Source organism: Dreissena polymorpha, chromosome 3 (assembly GCF_020536995.1).
Source record: "Dreissena polymorpha isolate Duluth1 chromosome 3, UMN_Dpol_1.0, whole genome shotgun sequence".
In the NCBI taxonomy this organism is placed as follows: domain Eukaryota; kingdom Metazoa; phylum Mollusca; class Bivalvia; order Myida; family Dreissenidae; genus Dreissena; species Dreissena polymorpha.
In genome coordinates, this window is record NC_068357.1 from 112,932,270 (window position 1) to 112,953,278 (window position 21,009).

The 21,009-nt window shown below is 37.0% G+C and overlaps 1 protein-coding gene across 2 annotated transcripts; it reads left to right on the forward strand.

Annotated features, from left to right (window-relative positions):
* Positions 1-439: 439 nt before the first annotated feature.
* On the forward strand, positions 440-8,235 carry LOC127871075 (uncharacterized). 2 transcript variants are annotated; one of them, XM_052413722.1, is made up of 6 exons: positions 440-626; positions 1,439-1,519; positions 2,776-2,955; positions 4,989-5,090; positions 5,340-5,367; positions 5,863-8,235. In XM_052413722.1, exons 1-5 carry the CDS (start codon positions 490-492, stop codon positions 5,350-5,352), a joined length of 513 nt encoding a protein of 170 aa, XP_052269682.1. In that variant the 5' UTR covers positions 440-489; the 3' UTR covers positions 5,353-5,367; positions 5,863-8,235. The 2 variants fall into 2 exon arrangements, with proteins under 2 accessions (XP_052269682.1, XP_052269684.1); XM_052413724.1 differs by having other exon boundaries at positions 5,340-5,359.
* Positions 8,236-21,009: the final 12,774 nt, after the last annotated feature.

Genomic DNA, 21,009 nt, shown 5'->3' on the forward strand with positions numbered 1-21,009 from the left:
TTTCTAACTCTTGTCATTTTTCTTGTGAATAAATTATGGTTTATTGACTGCTTGCACCGTGAAACACTATTAAAAGCAATTTTTTCTAACTCTTGTCATTTTTGGACTCAGATGTTCAATGCAAACGACAGGTTTTTTTCTAACTTTTGTCATTTTGCATGTAAATATATAAAGTATATTGACCGCTCGTGACCGAAAACACAGTTAAAGCACGTGTTTCTTTCTAACTCTTGTCATTTTTCTTGTGAATAAATTAAGGTTTATTGACTGCTTGCACCATGAAACACTATTAAAGCAATTTTTTTCTAACTCTTGTCATTTTTGGACTCGGATGTTCAATGCAAACGACTTTGCGACATCCTTTGCGACAATGCTCCTAACTCTTGTCATTTTGTATGAGCGAGTGTCTAACTCTTTACAAATAAGGCTAACCCGAAAAAACAACCGCCATCTTTAAACATCGAAGTAACATGCAATGAAGTCACAAAAATGAATCTTGAAGAGTTTTTACGTAATTCGCAACGAGTGATGAGGGACGTCACGCGCTCTTTATCAACATCTCCATCAGTGGATACCCTGAATTCGTCGAGCATTCGTTTAGATGCTCTTTGTAGAAATATCAACAGGTAGGCAAAACGATGTTCAAACTTGTTAAAGTTTAAACTTCGAGGTTATTTTCTATAAAAAGTACATTTTATTTTTACGCCTTGTTTTTTTTCTTCAAATTATCCAGGTACAGCGCATCGAAACAGATATAACTTGATATCTATTCTATTAAACACACTCCAAACTTTGTCTTACAAGAAATATACATGTATGTGAAGTTGAGTTTTAATATTCGTACTTTAAGTTTAAGGCTAGAAAATATAAAATCAAATTAATTAGTAATTTATCGAGGAATTAATAGACGTTAGAAATGCGATAAAAGCTGATATAATATTTTTCAAGTCAATTATTCAATAATGCCTAGAAGCATAACTGTTTTGTGACTCATAAACATTTTAGTTTTTTACTCCTTTTAATATTTTTATGTCAAAACTCATATAATCTAATTGTGACATATTTTAGGTTTACAAGTTTAAATTTTTTTTCATAATGTGTATGTTTTCTGTAAAAAGTAAGTGTGTATGCATGATCTTGACAATTTTATTAACTTTGTCAACTTAAAAGTTCTCCACCCCCCATAAATTACAGTATTGTAATAATAAAACTAACACAACAGCAACTGACCAGACACTTTCTGTATTTTAAGAAGCGATACATTTCCAACAAAGATTTTATTTAAAAGAATTACCTGTCTTAATGAGTCGACCCACTCAATTTCTTCCTTTTGGTTACAATTTTTTACCCCCAACTTCTGAGCGGATAGACTTATGAGTGTGTGTTGTATATGTGTAAAGCAATAATTATTAAAGTACAACAATATTGAACTTTGCAGGATGTCTGCCCAGTTTCCAGAGTGCAGCAGTCTTCTAAACGATGTCATTGAAATTCAAGATATTATTGGTTCCATGAAAAGGTACTTGAAAATGAAATAAGTCCTTTTTTAACTTTTATTCAAATATTTCATGTCTAACAATACGCTTAATGGAAGGAAAATCACATGATTTTAAACTGTAATGAAAGGTTAGTGCATTGAAATAAACTGACATGTTTGTCACTCATGGATGCACGCATATTCCCTGGGTCCTAAAGCAGCAGAGCAACACCATGCCTGAATCTTTAATTAAAATTGTTATTAAATGTGCTATAAAAATTGTAGGGAAAGGTGTAAAGCGAAACAGGACGGTGCTGAAGCCTGCTCCTTTTTGGTTCGTTGTGACTGTCAAAAAGATATGAATGTTTAACATTTCAATTCAATTGCCAAAGTCTGTTATTTGGTCAATAAGAAATAAAGCCTCAGTGCCTAATTATGTGCATTTGGCTTATTAATACCTTGGACATAGCAATACTATCATATGTCATTTTCGGGTCGACATTTCTACCCTGCTCCTGTTAAGCAGAACCCTTTACCTTTTGGGATGCTAAATCTTTCTCTCTGAATTTGTGTTTTGCTGAGATTCCTCAAATTGTATGTAACAATGCATTGCAAAGACAAATGATTCAAAAGCTTTCAAATTCTGTTTTGTTAAAGTAAATTTGTGCTATTCTTGTATTTGTGTACAGTTGTCAGTAGTAAGTACTATGTGATTTGAGATTTGATTTAGTTTAATGGATGTACCCCATTGTTATAAAAGCATGTATATTTGCACATATGCATTTTGCAAATTTCTGATGGGCCTGGAATGATTAGAAAACTTACACTTGTTATAACATTGCACTTGTAACATGTTTATACATTGCTTATTTTATGAGGGTTTTTCATCCGTATATAACAGAGGCATATATTCGACTACTTACCAGTTCTGAAAAAAACTTATTTTTCCACAATTCAGGCTGAACAAAATCCCCAAAACAGATTGAAATTCCTCAGAAAAAAAAAAGTCATTTGTAGCCGAGTTACTATTTGGTACAGTTTTACTGGTGTTGTAGACGTTTGTAATATCATTGAAAGCTTTCACAAGAGAATGACAATTATGAGGGTTTATTTAGCGTAGCTGTTGTCTGGAATCAATGTTTTCACAACCAGTTTAGTTCAGTTCAGGTATTTCCCGACTACCGCTAAGCCAAATTTAATATTCATGTACCAGTCTAGTATATAGAAAATTCCATAGTTCGGGTTTTAATGTCAGTTTTTGTTACTAAATTAATAAACATACGCGATGATGTTTACAGGGAACAACAGGAGCAGAATGTAACAATTAGACCTTCTTACGATGGCAGTCAGAGAATGGGTCGACCTCGTTTCCATATTCCCAAGGAACAGCTGGAGCTTCTACTTGAACTCAGATTTACTGATGCTGATATTGCTAATATGATTGGTGTTAGCATTTCAGTCATCAAACGTCGTTTAAGGTATGGCGAATTTTAATTTTTGTCCAATTCAGATTATAAAGGTGTGCTTTTTATGCCCCTGTTAGGGTGGCATATAGCAGTTGAAGTGTCCGTCTATCGGTCAGTCCGTCCATCCGAAAACTTTAACATTGGCCATAAATTTAGCAATATTGAAGACAGCAACTTGAAATTTGGCATGCATGTGTATCTAATAAAGTTGCACGTTTTGAGTGGTGAAAGGTCAAGGTCATCCTTCAAGGTCAAAATTCAAAAAATAGTATAAACAATCCAGGGAAGTAATAAGCTTTAAAAGGGAGATAATTTCTAAACCTGCCAAATGAAATCATATTTCAAAGCGGCGAAATAAGAGTCATTGTGTTTCTGACAAAGTCAGACAAACACATCTCTTGTTTTTATCTTGTGGGAATGAACCAGCATAAGTCATTTCATGTAGTTGTAGGTACGTGTAATATTTGTTTGTTTTATCAGTGTTTGAGCTATAAAAAGAACCCTTTCAGGGCTTTTCTCAGCTGATTTATAGCTGTTATTATCCCCCGCCATAGGCAGAGGGATGATGTTTTGCCGTTGTTCGTACGTCCGAAGCCATATCTTGGAATTGCTTTGGGGGATTTCATTAAATTTGGTATGAGTATATATATGGATAAGAGGATGATGTAGCCAAATGGATTGTACACCATCTGTTTATACATCCCATTAGAATATCTCTTTTTGTCAATTTCGAACCTTTTTGTCATTAGAAACACTAGTTCTTAAGAGTGCTCTTCCTTTGTTGTTTTTTACTTAATTCTTCCGTTATAATATCACGCCTGCGGTCAGATGAATTTTTGTCCGGACAGGCTAACTTTTCCATCAGCCTGTCTGGTTGACAGGCACTTTTTGGGACTTTTCAGGAAGCCTGTGTCATTAGTGTTTGTTAACGTTTTTCATGATTTTGAAAGAAAACTTCTTTAATGTAATTGGGAAAATGTCATCTTGATTTTATTGGGAATGGGGCCGTTTTTTTGCTTTTGGAATGCCTCCTTTTACCGGAGGCGCAAACAGTGGTGAAAAACCCTAAAATCAGAGTAGATGAGTTTTAGACCACAGGTACTTGAACAAATAGTTTTGGTCATTATATATATAAAAAGACTCTCATTATACGGACCAAACATTTTTTTTCAAGTACCTGTGTTATAGACATTGATTAAAATAGTTTTTATTTTTTCCCCAAATATGTCTCTTTAGCACTCTATTTTTGCCTTTCACCCAGCGTCCAGCGTCTTCCCCTTTTTCAAAAAAAACCCTGCAAATTTAAGATGCAGGTTGCCAGGGTCATGTTCGAATTTTGATTATAAGTATGCCTTATATGGTAAGGATTATACCATACTCAAGTTCTACACCCATCCATAAACAAAATTTTATTTGGCGGGGGATATCAATTCAACAAATTGGCTTGTTCCATCATGTTTCCAATTGGAAAACTTTTTTTCAATTCCAGTAACAGATTCCCAAATAGATATGCTGTGTTTTAAAAGTAATAAAATTTTAAGTGTATAAAGGAACTGATATTTATTACATGTATTCATACATGTTCATGTATAGATTACATGTATATATAGGAGTCACTTTGTCGGTCTGTACCGAATGCTTGTCCGGACAATAACTATGTTATTCATTGTGAGATTTTAAAATCAATTGGCACTTTTGTTCACGATCATTGGACGGTGTTTAATGCGAAATTCAAAGAATTATGTCGATATCTACAAGGTCAAGGTCACACTTTGAGTTCAAAGGTCAAAAATTTCCATAAATGAGCTTGTCTGGGCCATAACTGTGTCCTTCATTGTAACATTAAAAAAAAAATCACCGTCCACTTATGATTGTTTAATTGCTATTGTGTGGTCAGACTTTATGGACAGTGCTGAAATAAAATTTGTTTGCTTAAATGTCTTGTAGTCTAATATTATTACAGCCAGCATAATATAAATTATTCTGTAGTGTATCATGATAGTTGATCAGTTCATGCATTTTGATTATTTTGTTTTCGTTTTCAGAGAATATGGTCTGGGTCGTCAAAATCAGTATACCACTATATCCAACGAGGACTTGGACACGCATGTTCTCAGATTGACACATGGCAATCCACTTCTGGGCCAACGGAATGTGCAGGGATTGCTTTCATCTGAAGGACTGGTGGTGCAGCGCAGCAGAGTTGCAGAATCCCTAACAAGGGTTGATGGAGCAGCTGTGGCCATGAGGTGGAGTAGAACGATTCAGCGACGATCATACAGTGTGCCTGGGCCAAATGCATTGTGGCACATTGATGGCAACCACAAATTTATAAGGTACGTTTTGGGCAATTTTGAAATTAATTCTTTTTTTGTGCATATAGGACTCAAAGAGGCATTTAGTTCTTGAACTGTCTGTGGGTCTGTAAGAATATCTACAATTGTGTGTCCAGAGTATATCCTTGAGATACAGCCTACTCTCGTTATCTCTTTTAGTTGGCGTGAACAAGAAAAAATATTGAAAGTTCGAGATAAGGCGTTTTCAAAGAAAAAATGAGACCAAAATTTAACTTGTTTTGAACATCTATATTCCTGCTAGTGTTATTAGATAGTGGGAAAAAACTAAAAAGGATTTATGTATTTTATCATTTCTTATGTTCTGGTTTAAATCCCTCTATTTGGAAAAAATGAGACTTGCCATAATTTCTCCCACCTGAGGATACAAGTACTGGTACCCCAAACATGGATGGAGACCTCTATTCTTTATATATGTCTTTGTAATAGCCAGGGAACACATGGCCAGGAAAATATTCTCTTTAGGGGTAATTGCCAAATAATTTAGTTCTTTGACATGGCCATACTGTGTTGACAGAATATTTTAGTTGATAATGATCATTTAATTCCCAATATGACTTTACAGGTGGGGCATGGTCATACATGGTGGCATAGATGGATTTAGCCGTTTGGTAGTGTTCCTAAGAATGTCCACCAACAATCGGGCAGAGACTGTCATGGACTGCTTTACTGAGGCAACTGCAAATTATGGAATACCTTCTCGTGTCAGATGTGACCATGGTGGAGAAAACAAGGATGTAGCTTTGTTTATGAACTCTCATCATGGTGAGTCAAGGGGAAGCTGCATTACAGGGAAATCAGTCCACAATCAGCGCATAGAGAGATTCTGGCGTGACCTCTACACAGGGTGTTCTTTCCGTTTCAAGGACTTGTTTCACAAGCTAGAAGAAGAGGGAGTGTTGGATTTGAACAGCGGTGTTCACTTGTGGAGTTTGCACTATATATTCTTGCCACGAATTAACAGATCTCTGGACCAGTTTGTTCAGGGTTGGAACAACCACAGGCTGAGCAGTGAGCGTGGCAAAACTCCCAATCAGTTGTTTGTGCAGGGGGTTATCCAGAATAGAGGATCAAACCAAACTGGTGTCAGCGAAATACTTCATGAACCAGACATGACAGAGTACTATGGTGTTGATTGGGATGGTCCAGTTCCACAAGAAGATGGAGAAGTTGAGGTGTCAGGATTGCCTTGTCCAGTGAGTAATGAACGCCTACTTCAGCTGAAGAGAACCATTGATCCTCTTGGACACTCAGAAGATGGCTTCGGAGTTGATTTGTACAGAAGAACTGTAGATTTTTGCAACGAGATAGTAGAATAGAAATAATTAGGAGAGTTATTAGTTTGTGAATATTAGTCCATGCATCACAGACTATTATTTGAAATATGTTTCACTTCCTTTATCAGCTAATGTGAACTGTAGTTGTTTTTCATTGTCAGTTGTGCTTCACACTTTCCCTTAAACACCATTTTCCCCTTTGCTTGGTTTTACTTTTATTATTATGCCCCCCTTTGAAGAAGAGGGGGTGAATATTTTAGCACATGTCGGTCTGTTTGTCTGTCGGTGGGATCTGTCCACCAAATGGTTTCCAGATGATAACTCAAGGACGCTTAGGCCTAGAATCATGAATCTTCATAGGTATATATATCATGACTGGCATAAAACATGTATTGATTTTCAGATCAATAGGTCGAAGGTCAAGGTCACAGTGACTCAAATCAGTAAAATGGTTTCTGGATGATAACTCTAGAATGCTTAGGCCTAGGATCATGAAACTTCATAGGTACATTGATGGTGACTGGCAGCTGATTCCTATTTATTTTCAGGTAACTAGGTCAAAAGTCAAGGTCACAGTGACCTGAAGCAGTGAAATGGCTTCTAACGCACTCACACAATGACTACGTACAGCCCTGGGGGGCCTGCGTGTTTTACAAACAGCTTTTGTTGATACATGTTATGTATTCAATTAGTGAATATGTTTGGTTTGACACATGAACATATTGGGTTAGTATTAGGTTTGTCAATCTGTTCGGTTATGCATGTACTATACATTTATTAAATGGATAAAAAAAACACCTTAAGTACTAAAAACATGATTTGAAATATAAAATATGTTATTAAGGGCAACAGATAAGGGGTGATATTTGCATATATGCTCAAATAAAAAGTACATTTTTTAGTGTATGTAACTCTATTCAAATTCTTTACTTGTTTCTTCCCACTTCAAATGAGAATTTCTGTATACTAATAGGATGTTGCAAAAATAAATTTGATATTACTGAATTTAGCTTAAATACTTGTCTCCTGCTTTAAATGAAGATACGTCGTTTCCTATGGTATTCAATGTTGTTGTTTTTTTCAAACAAAAATTCCAGCTGGATTTGAATTTGTATATAAATATATGTTGCATAACATGTTTCAGTGTGTCTTTCAGCGCATCTATCTGTTGATAAAAAATTATGAGCTTATGTCATCACCTGAGCGTCTGCGTTTGTAAAGTTTTGTGTTTAGGTCCACTTTTCTCCTAAAGTTTCAAAGGTATTGCATTCAAACATGGTACACTTACTTACTATCATGAGGGCACTAGGCAGCTAAAGCATGATAACTCTGGCTGGCATTTTGACAGAATAATGACTTATGTGCCCCTTTTATACATAGAAAATTGAATTTTGGTTTAGTTGTGTGTTTTGGTCCACTCTATTCCTTAAGTATCAAAGCTATTGATGTCATACTTGCAAAACTTACTACCTATCACAAGGGGACTGTGCAAGCAAAGTCAAGTAACTCTGAAACTCTGAATAGCATTTTGATAGAATTATGACCCATTTATACTTAAAATTGATAATTTGTTTAAGACTTCTTACTATCAGGAGGGTACTGTACCTTGCAAGTTGAATTTGACCTTTACATTTGAATAAACTTGGCCCAAACCATCCCCACAGACCCCCCTCCCACCAAAAAAAAAAAACATATTGAAAGTTGTATAGACCATTGTTTTTTTTTTTTTAAGAAAATGTAATAAATGACACCATCCCACACTATACACCTCTCTCTGGCCCATCCACCCCCCCCCCCCCTTTTGGATTGAAGTATTGAGATTTTCCATTGACCTTTCAAAAAGAACAATAGATAAGCGGTCTGCACCTACTTGGCTGTCTGCACCTACTAGGCGGTGCTCTTGTTTTTGATTTATTGTTGTGTCTGTTTGAACACTCAGGCTGGTGCTTATTGTAAGAAATCTTCTATAATTTAAATAAATAATACGGTTCAATATTCAAGTGTTTTCTGTGTTTTTTCTCTTTTTATGTCCCCTAGTGTGCATTTAGCTTTTACCCTGTTAGTTTGTTTGTTGGTTTGCCTCAAACTTTAGCATTGGCCATAACTGTTGAAATATTTAAGCTACTTGATATTTTGCATGCATGTAGCTGCACATTTTTAGTGGTCGATGTCATCCTTAAAGATCAAAGATCAACTATATGGGGGACACAGTGTTTCACAAACACATCTAGTTTTTGCTTTTGTGATCGGTCTTTGTCCGTCCGTCCGTCGTACACATTTGGTTTGTAGACACTCTAGAGGCCACATTTCTTGTCTGATCTTCATGAAACTTGTTCAGAAGATTTGTCCCAATGATATCTCATCAAGTTTGAAACTGGGTCATGCTTGGTCAACAACTAGGTAAAAAAAACTTGTAAACACTGTAGAAGTCACGTTTCATGCCCAATCTTCATGTCAAAATGCTTGTCTTGATGATATGTGGGTTGCGTTCAAAAGTGGTTCCGGTTCATTGAAAAACATGGCCGCCAGTGGGCTTGGCAGTTTTCCTTATTTGGCTATAGAGAATTTTAAACTAACACTATAGAGGCCACATTTGTTGTTCGATCTTCATTAAATTGGTCAGAAGATTTGTCCCAATGATACCTCGAAGTTCGAATATGGGTCATGCCGGTTCAAAAACTAGGTCACGGGGTCACTTAGTGCATTTCAATGATTAAGCATGGTGTCCGCTCTCTAATTTATGTAGTTTTCACCCGATCTTCACCAAATTTGGTCAGAAGTTGTGTCTAGATGATATGTAGGTTCAAATATGGGTCATGCCAGGTCAAAAACAAGGTCACGATGTCACTTAGTGCATTTCAAGCATTTAGCATGGTGTACGCTCTCTAATTGAAGTAGTTTTCATCTGATCTTCACCGAATGTAGTCAGATGTTACGTCTAAATATTATCTAAGTCAAGTTCAAATATGGATCATGCCGGGTCAATAACTAGGTCTCGAGGTCACTTATAAGATTTCAAACATTGAGCATGGTGTCCAAAACCTCCGACCGAACGAGCGTATCTTGTGACAGTTTGGCACTCTTGTTTTTGAAAGAAATTCCATTGTTTGGCTCTAAGCCCTTTCTTTAACATTGTAAACGCCAACAAAGTACTGCCGCAAGACACATGTTGATTATTTGAGAATTTCGCATGCTAGAAGACGTATTAAGAACGCAAGATCCATATAGTCATACCAGAAAACGCATTTAGACCGCAAGTAGTCACTTTGTTTAAGAACCTAGCGTACCAGAAGTCGCATTTAGACCGCAAGAGTCAATGTTTTAAGAACTTGGCATACCTGTAGACGCATTAAGACCGCAGTTTCAATTTAGAGTATATGTATTAAGAAACTACTAGTGCAATATATTAAGTACTTAAGACCGCAGGTCCCATGTAGGTAGTATGTATTAAAACCACATACACCAGAATACGTAGTTCGACCGCGGCCCTTTTCTTTATTGCAGAGGAAAGTATATACAAATATAAAAAAATATCAGTAAAATAAATATCACCAAATTAACAATTCGGAACTTAGCGTTTGTACAAAAAATTATGAATAAACTTCCATATGGGTGTAAAAATATATATATTAAATAAATATAATCGTAGTTATAAATTATCATAAATATATACAGCGTGAGTTACTTAGCTGAAGACGGGTGATATTATATACGGATCATGTGTAATCTGTTTAATGTGTACATACGTATACGTTATTTCCTCGTGTTCATCTTTTGTGAAAAACAAAAAGTTGTTTAAACAAAATCATTTGCCAATAGTGTTTTCTTTATCACTAACTTTTTTTTGTGATCGCCTTTTGTCCGTCGTGCGTTGTCCGTTATGCGACGTCAACATTTGCCTTGTTCACTCTCTAGAGGCCACATTTATTGTCCAATCTTCATGAAATTTGGTCAGAAGATTGGTTTTAATGATATCTTGGATGAGTTCGAAAATGATTACGTTTGCTTGAAAACATGGCTGCCAGGGGGCGGGGCATTTTTCCTTATATGACTTTAGTCAAACCTTGTTAACACTCTAGTTTTTAACTTGCACTCGTGTATTCTTACGTTTTTACATTAAGGATGATGTTAGAGAAACAAATTTTTTTTTTAAATTTAATATCACTAAAAAAACAAACATTATGCATGTACATACATAGCAAACATTTTTCCTTCAAGTACAATTTATGGGTGCATATGCACGTACAATAGAATGTTTTTTTTATAAATATTTCGTCTTTAAAATATACCCAATCTGCAAGGAAAAATAGTGATAATTGTGGTCAAACTATAGGTTATTATTTATGTTTTTGCAATATGAAAAGAAAACAAAACAAAGTAAAAGTAAGAAAGAAAAAAAAAAGAAGCCGGAAGCTCAAAGCTGCCCGTCAAGTAATCTCTGATAAATTGTATCACTCAATATACAAGTGTAATAAATATTTATTTTATATAAATGAAACCAATATTCACTGAGACACCTCTATTTTCCTGTATTTTTAAACCAAAAAAAACCACAAAAAAACACGGTAAGTCAAATCTATAAGAGTGCTTCTACAATGTTTCAAACGAAGTCCATCTCCCAGTGACCTGCCTGTAATATAGCTCGTGTTTCGGCGGCGAACTCATTGTACGTCATGTACGATGTTGGGAGGTCTAGTGTCTGCGAGCATGTATGTGCTACGATCCTTCGAGCCAGGCCTCGTAGGTGGGGAACAAAATTGACGCTTATCGCGGCAAAACTTAAGTTGTCGCTTCCGCTAACAAACCGACAAAAAAGGCGCAGGAGATCACTATTTATATCTCTAATAAAACGTCTCAGATATCCTAAAACTCGTTCTTCATCGCTATTGGTGGCTTCTGTCTGAATCATTTCCGAAACTGCCCGACTGGATGGTCGTAATCTTTCAATAATGCCCATGGTGTGTGACGGAGATATGAGGTGGGGGGCGCAGACGCTCTAAACGCATTCTGTGCAGCGGATACATGGCTCCGGCCACAAACTGAACCTCTGCACACTGGAGCGCCAGGCGCCGCATGTTGATGTCCGTCGGCAGCTCGGGCACTGCGTGTCGTCCCAAAATGTCACACAATATGCCCCGATCACAATTGCGCACACCGACGTCAATAGCTTGGGACATGACCTCCCGCTCCAGTCCCCCGAGACTTCCTATCCATGAGAGCAGTAGATGGTCGTCATGTAACGCACCAAATACGCCGAAAATAAGGCTGGCAAGGCCAAACCTAAGCGGGAGGTATCCCAGCTGGACTAGGCCGACGTACAATATCCGGCCAATTGCCTCCCATATAGATGTGGGTGTTGCGCCGGAGAAAACTGGGGCAGCCTGATCCAGTCCAACGAAAAAGCGATCTATAACTTCACCCCAGAACCCACTAAGAACATCGCGAAACACTCCATCCTCGTCAACGGCCTGTTCTCCAACGACGTCAACTCGAACTGTTGTCTCGATGATACTGTCGTCGCTGAACTGGTCCAGCATGTCGTTCATTAGATTCATACGCCGAACTACGATGCGGGTTGTCCTGTGGGAGATAAATATATGATTTAGATAAGTTGTTTATATATAATGCTATCTGTTTTCATTCTGACAAAACACACAAACAGATCTAAAATACGTAATACGTGTGTGATAGAAAGCTCCTTTATATCTTAATTAAAATGTCATTAATTTAGAGAAACTTCAGAGTGAATGTATTATAATCTATTCTGACACCATATGTTTCTGGCATTCAGAACATTTCCTGTTACATATCAGAACCATATGCTAGTGTACAATTGGCTAAGTAAATAAAAAACAATATACAGACAGACCACTAGGGTGTAACGACTGAGCGCGTGAATGCCGAAAGTCGCCGTGATCATCATCGTGGTTCTATGAAGAACAATGAATAACAACATTTTCTTTGACCTATTTATAAGTTATCCATTGGAGTTCAAGTTTGGTACATCATTTTAGAGCTTCTTATGTGTTCATCGGTATTTTCTTTATGATATCCTGCGGTGTACCCGAAGCCAATGAACTCAAGTTTAAAAACAGGTGTGATATGGTCGAAACAAATCGTTCTGGTGATATTTAGGTATGCCGTAATAATACTTTTAACAGATTGTTATTTATCTTAAGTTAATCTAGGTAGAACATAGTCGTTAATCTAGGTAGAACATAGTCTTTCAGCGAACAATTGTCATGAATTTAAAAACAGACAATAAACCAGCACGAATTCAATCTCATTGCCAAGGCTTGATGTTAGTAATCAGAAACTGATCATTACTGGTATATAGTATTTCAGTTTCGTATACCTCTTCAATCCAGACAACGAACAGAGTGGTGGGACCCGCTATACCGAATGTCGATAGAGTGCCATCTGTACTTGTCTCTCTGCTGTCGATGGAAGGCCCGAACCGGTTGCTTAGGCAGAAATGCCGTGTGGCATCCTCACGGGCTCCCACGAAGTTGATTAGTTCCTACACATAAGGAAATATAACGACGTGATCGATTGAAATCAAAGGAAGGCTAAATATAAATACACACGTTACCTCGGCCATTTTTAGAATATTTGACTAGGTTAAAAATGGGTGGCTTTGATATTCCCCATGAGGGTATTTCTAGCGATGGTTTCACTATTAAGAATGCAATGAACGGTCACTAAATTATAAACTATTTCAAATATGGTGTTACTTTTAAAACCTCATTTAAATTTTTACACCGTGGTTCATGCGAGAGCGCGTGAATTCAATTACCTCCACGCCCGCATCTGGTCCGAACAATCTACTTGCTGTTTCGCCACTAGGAAAGCGAAAACGAACGGTTACACCCTGGTCTACCTCCGGTTGGATTCGCGAACGTCTTGCATCACGCAGCTGAAATATTAATGAAATATTAACAATACATATAAGCAATGTTTTTTTGGCGATTGTTTTCGACTTTCACAATGGCGAATAGAATGTTCTGGATAAAAAAGTAGCAGATCCGTGTCTAATAGTAACGCACTGGCTTCACAATCCAAAGATCGCTGGTTCGATCCCCCCTCTGCACGTGACCTACAAACTCGTCTTACGAATGAGACGTAAAATCGAGGTACAGTGTACTAGGTGCTATACACTGGGCACTAAAATACCCAGTGTCACCTCTGGAAAGGGGTGTCTCCTGTATCTTGCACAATCTCCTGTAACCAACTAACACGTCTGCCTGTGGGCGATGGTCATATGGGAGAGAATCCCGGTGCACTCATTAAACAATTAAGACACACACGGTCCGCAAATCTCAATTTAGCATTACATTGTACATGCATGATATACTTGATGCAATATTTGTCTGTACAGTCGGTGTTATTTCAAATTAAATATCCTGCTTATTTCGCATTTACGGACGCATGATATTCTGATAGGCTCTCCTAGACTTTTATGTTTTAGTCATTAAACATCTGCAGTATGGTGCGTACCCGCTTTAATGAATGCAATATTCAATTTGAGTCTTATATACAGACATTTAAATCCAAAACAACAGTAGTAACCCTGCATATCACTCCTTTTTTAGTCTTTAACTAGGCCATACCCGTTGCAAGTCTTCAATGCGGCGAATTTCTAGATGTCTAACAAGTTCCGCTCGCTGGTGCTGCTCAGCGGTGGCGCGTGTCTATAAAACAATACAAGTTAAAATAGGACATTTTTTAAAGAAAGAATAAGCGGCACTTGGCATGGTCCCACAAGAAAATTGTCTATAAAAGAAATTAAGAAATGTAATTGGCATATAAGAAGGGTTTATACTGAGTATGTTTCCGGTGCTCAGTATTTAGAGTTCAGATCATCATTATCATCATGTTCATCAAAATTATCATCAACAACCGGATTAATCTTTTAACTGATTTATCTGTCCGCTTAAAATAAAATAACTAGCTTCTGCAGTAATCATTAAACAAGAGCACCGCCTTGCGGGTGCAGACCGCTCATCCATTTTCTTTTTAAAGGTGAAGGGACTCTCATTTTCAATCACAAAGGAGGGAGGGGTGGAGGGAAGAGGGGTGTATAGTGCAGGGGTGTGGAATTTATTACAATATCTTCCAAAAATGCGGAAAAAAACGCAAAAAATAAAAAACTGGGGTGGGTGGGTGGGGGGAGTGGGCGGGGATTCTTGGGTGCGATGGTTGGACGGTATTTCAAACATAAAATAATAAAAATAAATATTTGTGTTTTTTAACCGTTTCAAAAAAAAATTGGGGTGAGGGATGGGTGGGGTGGGGGGGGGGGTATAGTGTGAGGGTGTGGTGGTAATTTGTGAGATGATCTAAAAAAAAATTAGGGGGGGGATTCGAGTGGGGGGAGGGGGTTGGGGGATTCTTGGGTGCGATGGTTGGAAGGTATTTAAAACATAAAATAATAAAAATAAATATTTGTGTTTTTTAACCATTTAAAAAAATTGGGGGGGGGGGGGGGTATAGTGTGAGGGTGTGGTGGTCATTTTTGAGATAATCTTAAAAAAAAAATAGGGGGGGGGAGGGGGGTAGGGGGGGGGGGCACGGGGGATGGTTTGGGTGGAGTCTATTGTGGTATGTCAAGTAAGAGTAGTTTTGTCAAAGTATCAATCAAATCTAATCACAAATGAAGAAGTAATGGCAATTTTAGCAAAATTTAATAATTTGACCTTGAGAGTCTAGGTCATTCAAAGGTCAAGGTAAAATTCAACTTGCCAGGTACATTAACCTCATGATAGCATGAAAGTATTTGAAGTTTGAAAGCAATAGCCTTGATACTTAAGAAGTAATGTGGATCAAAACACAAAATTTAACCATATATTCAAAGTTACTAAGGCCATAATTCCGTAAAAATGACAACCAGAGTTATGCAACTTGTCCTTTTACTGTTCCCTTATGATAGTTTGCGAGTGTTCCAAGTATGAAAGCAATATCTATGATACTTTAGGGGTAAAGTGGACCAAAACACAAAACTTAACCAAATTTTAAATTTTCTAAGTATAAAGGGCCCATAATTCCGTCCAAATGCCAGTCAGAGTTACATAACTTAACATGCACAGTCCCCTTATGATAGTTAATAAGTGTTGCAAGTATGAAAGCAATAGCTTTGATACTGTAGGAATAAAGTGGACCTACACACAAAACTTAACCAAATTTTCAATTTTCTAAGTATAAAAAGGGCACATAATTCTGTCAAACTGCCAGTCAGAGTTACATTACTTTGCCTGCACAGTCCCCTTATGATAGTTAGTAAGTGTTGCAAGTATGAAAGCAATAGCTTTGATGCTTAAGGAATAAAATGGACCTAAACACAAAACTTAACCAAAATTTTCAATTTTCTAAATATAAAAAGGGCACATAATTCTGTCAAAATGCACGCCAGAGTTATCTCACTTTGCCTGCCCACACCCCTCATGATAGTAAGTAAGTGTACCAAGTTTGAATGCAATAGCATTGATACTTTCTGAGAAAAGTGGACCTAAACGCAAAACTTAACCAAAATTTTCTATTTTCTAAGTATAAAAAGGGCACATAATTCTGTCAAAATGCATGCCAGAGTTATCTAACTTTGCCTGCCCAGTCCCCTTATGATAGTTAGTAAGTGTACCAAGTTTGAATGCAATAGCATTGATACTTTCTGAGAAAAGTGGACCTAAACGCAAAACTTAATCGGACGCCGACGCCAACGCCGACGCAGACGCCGACGCCGACGCCAAGGTGATGACAATAGCTCATAATTTTTTTTCAAAAAATAGATGAGCTAAAAATCGTCCAAACTTGAGTCTAAGCGCGATAGGACAGAGCTAACTTCGAGTAATTCGTGGCATGCGTACACGCTAGCGTTTCTATGGAAATTTCCTTTCAAAATCAAAATCGAATTTCGCAGATTTAACACTAAAGCATTTAGTAGATAAAACCCATCGATAATTAATGACAGCCTCGTTTCAGATTATTGGTGTACTGTAATACATTTTTAGGCAAAAGTCTAATATTTCAAACGTTCAAACGCCCCAAAAGGGCTTTAAATGTCCATACAAGAATGACTAGGAAAGTAAATTTTACCAAACGTGTGAACATACTCGTTCTCTGTCGGTTTGAAGTGACTCGGCGTAGGCGGTGTCTTGCTGCTGTCGAATATTACGTGTTTCCTGGATAGATTCCTATAATGCAGTCATATTGATCTCGCTATTATTAACATGTCCATAATTATTAATATGATTTATATAGCGCTTTTTTCATGCAAAAATGCACATTCAATGGAGCTTCACATAAGAATATTTGACGTATCGCAGATGCGAATACATTTTGCAACACTGTTTCAAAAGAAATCGATCAAAACTACTCAATGTGTAAAGCATAAGACAATTAATGGAACAATAAAATCTCAAACTTCTACTATAAGTTCTACTAAAGCATGCACAGTAACCATATAGATTAGGAAGATCAACAAGACACTTCCCTATGTGTATAGCTATAAGACGATTAATGAAACAATAAAATCTCAAACTTACACTAAAAGTACTACTTAAAAACAAGCACATCATCCTCATCCTCATCCTCATCATCATCATCATCATCATCATCATCATCATCTTCTTCTTCTTCTTCTTCTTCTTCTTCTTCTTCTTCTTCTTCTTCTTCATCATAATCATCATCATCATCATTATCAACATCAACAACATCACCACCACCATCATCATTATCATCATTGGCCACCATTTCATTAACTTCAGTTTCATCATAATGTTATTCACAATTATCATAATCAACTGCATTTATTTTCATAACTTATTTACCAAGCGGGGAGCGGTCGGCATTGGGTGTGTTTCCGAATCCGTCGTTCGGAAATCGCGTTGAGAAACCGCTGCTTGCAAAATCTAATAATAAATACAATTTTTAATTTGGTTAATACCGGTTGATATAATCACCATGTAGACGGTTTAAGATTCTAAAATAAATCATTCAAATATCTAGGCAACGTTAATTCCCTATATTCGAAAATAGAATATTCGACTTAAACAAATCACACCTCAACAAAACTGGTAAGTGGAACAAACTTTTGCTTTAGAAAATTTCGACGAGTACAACTAAGATGTCGTAAGTTAACCGCATGTATTAACAATTAAAACTATACAACATTTAATTGATTACTTCATAATTAACAAATACGTTATACGTTATATATTAATGTTATGATAAATACATGTATAACATTCTAACAAGCGCTGAGCACTGCATTTAAAGGGGCCTTTTCACAGATTTTGGCATTTTTTTTTAACTTATTCATTAAATGCTTTATATTGATAAATGTAAACATTGGATCGTAAAAGCTCCAGTAAAAAATCAAGAAAAAAAATAAAAAAAGGAAAAGAACATTGCCCGGAGCAGGTCTCGAACCAGTGACGCCTGGAGTCCTGCCAGAGTCCTGAAGTAAAAACGCTTTAGCCTACTGAGCTATTCCGCCGAGTCACATCTTGACGTATTTTATACATTATATAAGCAATCTTCGTAGTTTTACAAAATTATACGACAAAAGCAGAACTCTCCAAATTATTCATTCGTTTCGCGTTGCAACGCTTTATAATTTTTAGGTTTTAAAATCGTCAAAAGATGCATATAATGGCTATATTAGAGCATGGTTAATGTTCAGTATTACTGTTTCCTCACAAATATCATAACTAAAACGAAAACTTACGAATCTGAAACAAATTTTTTCAATTTTGTCAATTTACCAAAGCGTGAAAAGATCCCTTTAAACTTATCGTGATGCATTTAATTTTGACAAATTATGTTATACATCATGTACAATTAAGCTGGACCACTTTAGAAAGTGCACAAATACAGAAGCTGAAACGCACAATGAGGGCGATGGAATGTCTTTTTGTTAATTTCCTACCTCTCTGGTGATGAGCTGCAAAGGTCGGATCGTAAGACGCGGAGCAGTGTTGCTCGAACGATGAGTGCGATAGAAATCTCGCAGTTGTTCAGGGGTTTCGGCATCGATAACCATCATTGGTCTTCCGACAGGGTTGTACATGTACTGATAGCCTGTCGATGTCAACATCGGGAAACTTCTGGTTACCAGGGCGTGCAGTTCCGCCGACGTCATTGTGATCGGCAGTCTGATCATTGAAATTCGAAAGCCGTCCGACTCCGGAGATATAAGTGTATCTGGATTTGAATAACTATGTATAAGTATAGAAAAAAACTTCTCTATTCCTAAAAATCAATCAATAATAAGTTAAAACAACCTTACAAATCCCTACAGAATATATGCGTGCACAATCAGATTATAATGATACATTGATTGTTACACACTTATAATTATTCATTGTACGTGAAATTTCACCCGGCAGTTTCTGCGAATTACCTCGGAAGGGATAACATTCCTTGAGTTGAAGGGCCGTACCATTGAGCGAGTTCCGACAAAACTTCAACATCCAAAACCCCAATTCGATAATACACAATATTTATAAGTTTCCATTTATACAACATTTACTGTGAAACAGATCTGAACGGAGTTTATTCCTGAATTTGAATCAATTAAGTTGAAGTTTCATGCCATTCTATGCACGCGTTAATGAAAGCCAGCTCCGGACAATTCCAAAATATCGTGATAATGGATGGATTTAAGATTTAATTTTTGTTGAATGGCATTTGCTGTTTTGAATGGTCTTGTTATTGTGAATCGGGTCATACTCATGTTTGCAACTTACCGTACTCTGCACCAGACGATAATTGGCGCCATGCGATACCACGCAGGGTTGTTCGGGCTGGGTCGCGGATCAGTTGCATGAGGACATTAAATGTTTCAGGTCGCCTTCCACGTCCTGTACCCCGTCCTGTGCGTCGCTGTTCGGCGGTTGACTGGGGACCTGGGCGGAATGCGCGAGCGACTCTGCTGGTGATGGCCTCGGCTCTTCCAGGCGTCCCAATTATTCGCCTAATCTGATTGCTGAATCGTGCTTCTATTGCGAGAAGTCGCGCCGCTTCTCCTAAAACCAATAACGGCATTAAGTGAGTTGCTCCTTCGTTCATCGAAGCGAAGAAAAGACTGTATTCTAAACTCCGCTTATCGTCAGAACAACCAATTAACATTTTACCGCTGTGACCTATTTGTCTAATGAATGATATGATACTAGTACTTTCGGGCCATTCTTCTTTCAAAAACCGTACGCAAGCCCTTGCCCTTAGGTAAATTACTTCTGTTACGCATGTGTGTTCACGGAATAAGCAGTCGTAAGCGAGTTCCGAAAAACAACCATTCATGATCAATTACTAAACGAGACATAAAAAAGATTCTTAAATGAAATCTTAACGTTAGGTCATTAAAAACATTCAACTCAATCATATGACCTCTGAGGTGTGACGTAGCTATAAAAAAAGTACAAAATATACGTAACTTCAATTATTCAGCTTCTCGTGCAAACGTGTCTCTTTTCACAACCCAAAGAAAACTTAGGTAGATTTAACTTATTATTGCTTTAGACGTGTTACCCATTAAATGCACATTGAAAAGGCTAAACAAAAACAACAACTTCAAAACAAAACGTCATTGTTATATAATCCGCAAATATGTACAAGTACTATAAACTATAAACGTGTATTTAGTTGGGTCGAATAGAAGGGTTTCCTACTTGAATGGGCGTTCTGTTCACCTGCATCTCTGTTTCCCGATTGACGACTCAAAGCTGAAAACAGCAACAATATGTTGCACATTTCGGTTGAATGCAGAAGCAAAGACCAAAAAAGTGAAATATCTTAAAAGCATTTAAAGATATTAATGGTTATTCAATTAATACCTAATATTACAAACTAACATCTTGCAATTGTATTATCACTAATATTGGACACGCTACTATAAGCAGCATTTGCGCCAGGGTTCAATTCTTAAATTTTGAGTATATTAATGTGTATTATTTACTTTATACATAAAACGCAAACCTTTACAGTATACACGAGATTAATGTACACTTGGCAGACCTTATTACAGTACAGAAAATGCAATCGTTAGTTTTTACCCCACGTTTTGACCTACATTAGAAATAACTTACGTGTTGTGTGTACAGCTCTCAAATCAAAGTCGTCCGAGTCGGAGTCTTCTGGATTCACAGCTAAAAAAAACCTTTGTGTTACTTTGCGAGAAAACTAATACAGGTGCTGTTATTCGAAAGCAAATAAAATAGCAAAAATGGAAACCGTAAGACTTTCAGTGGAAATGGTCTATTCATAAAAAACGATGCCTGGGGAGCTAAACACTATTTTTTAACCTTTTTTAACAACGGCACTATTATGGTAATATTTTGAAATCTAGAAGTGTCCGTATATAATATTATGCGCGCATAGTGATGCGAACTTGAATACTGAAACCGTATATGTCGTAGGTTATTGTCAATTATAACCTAACA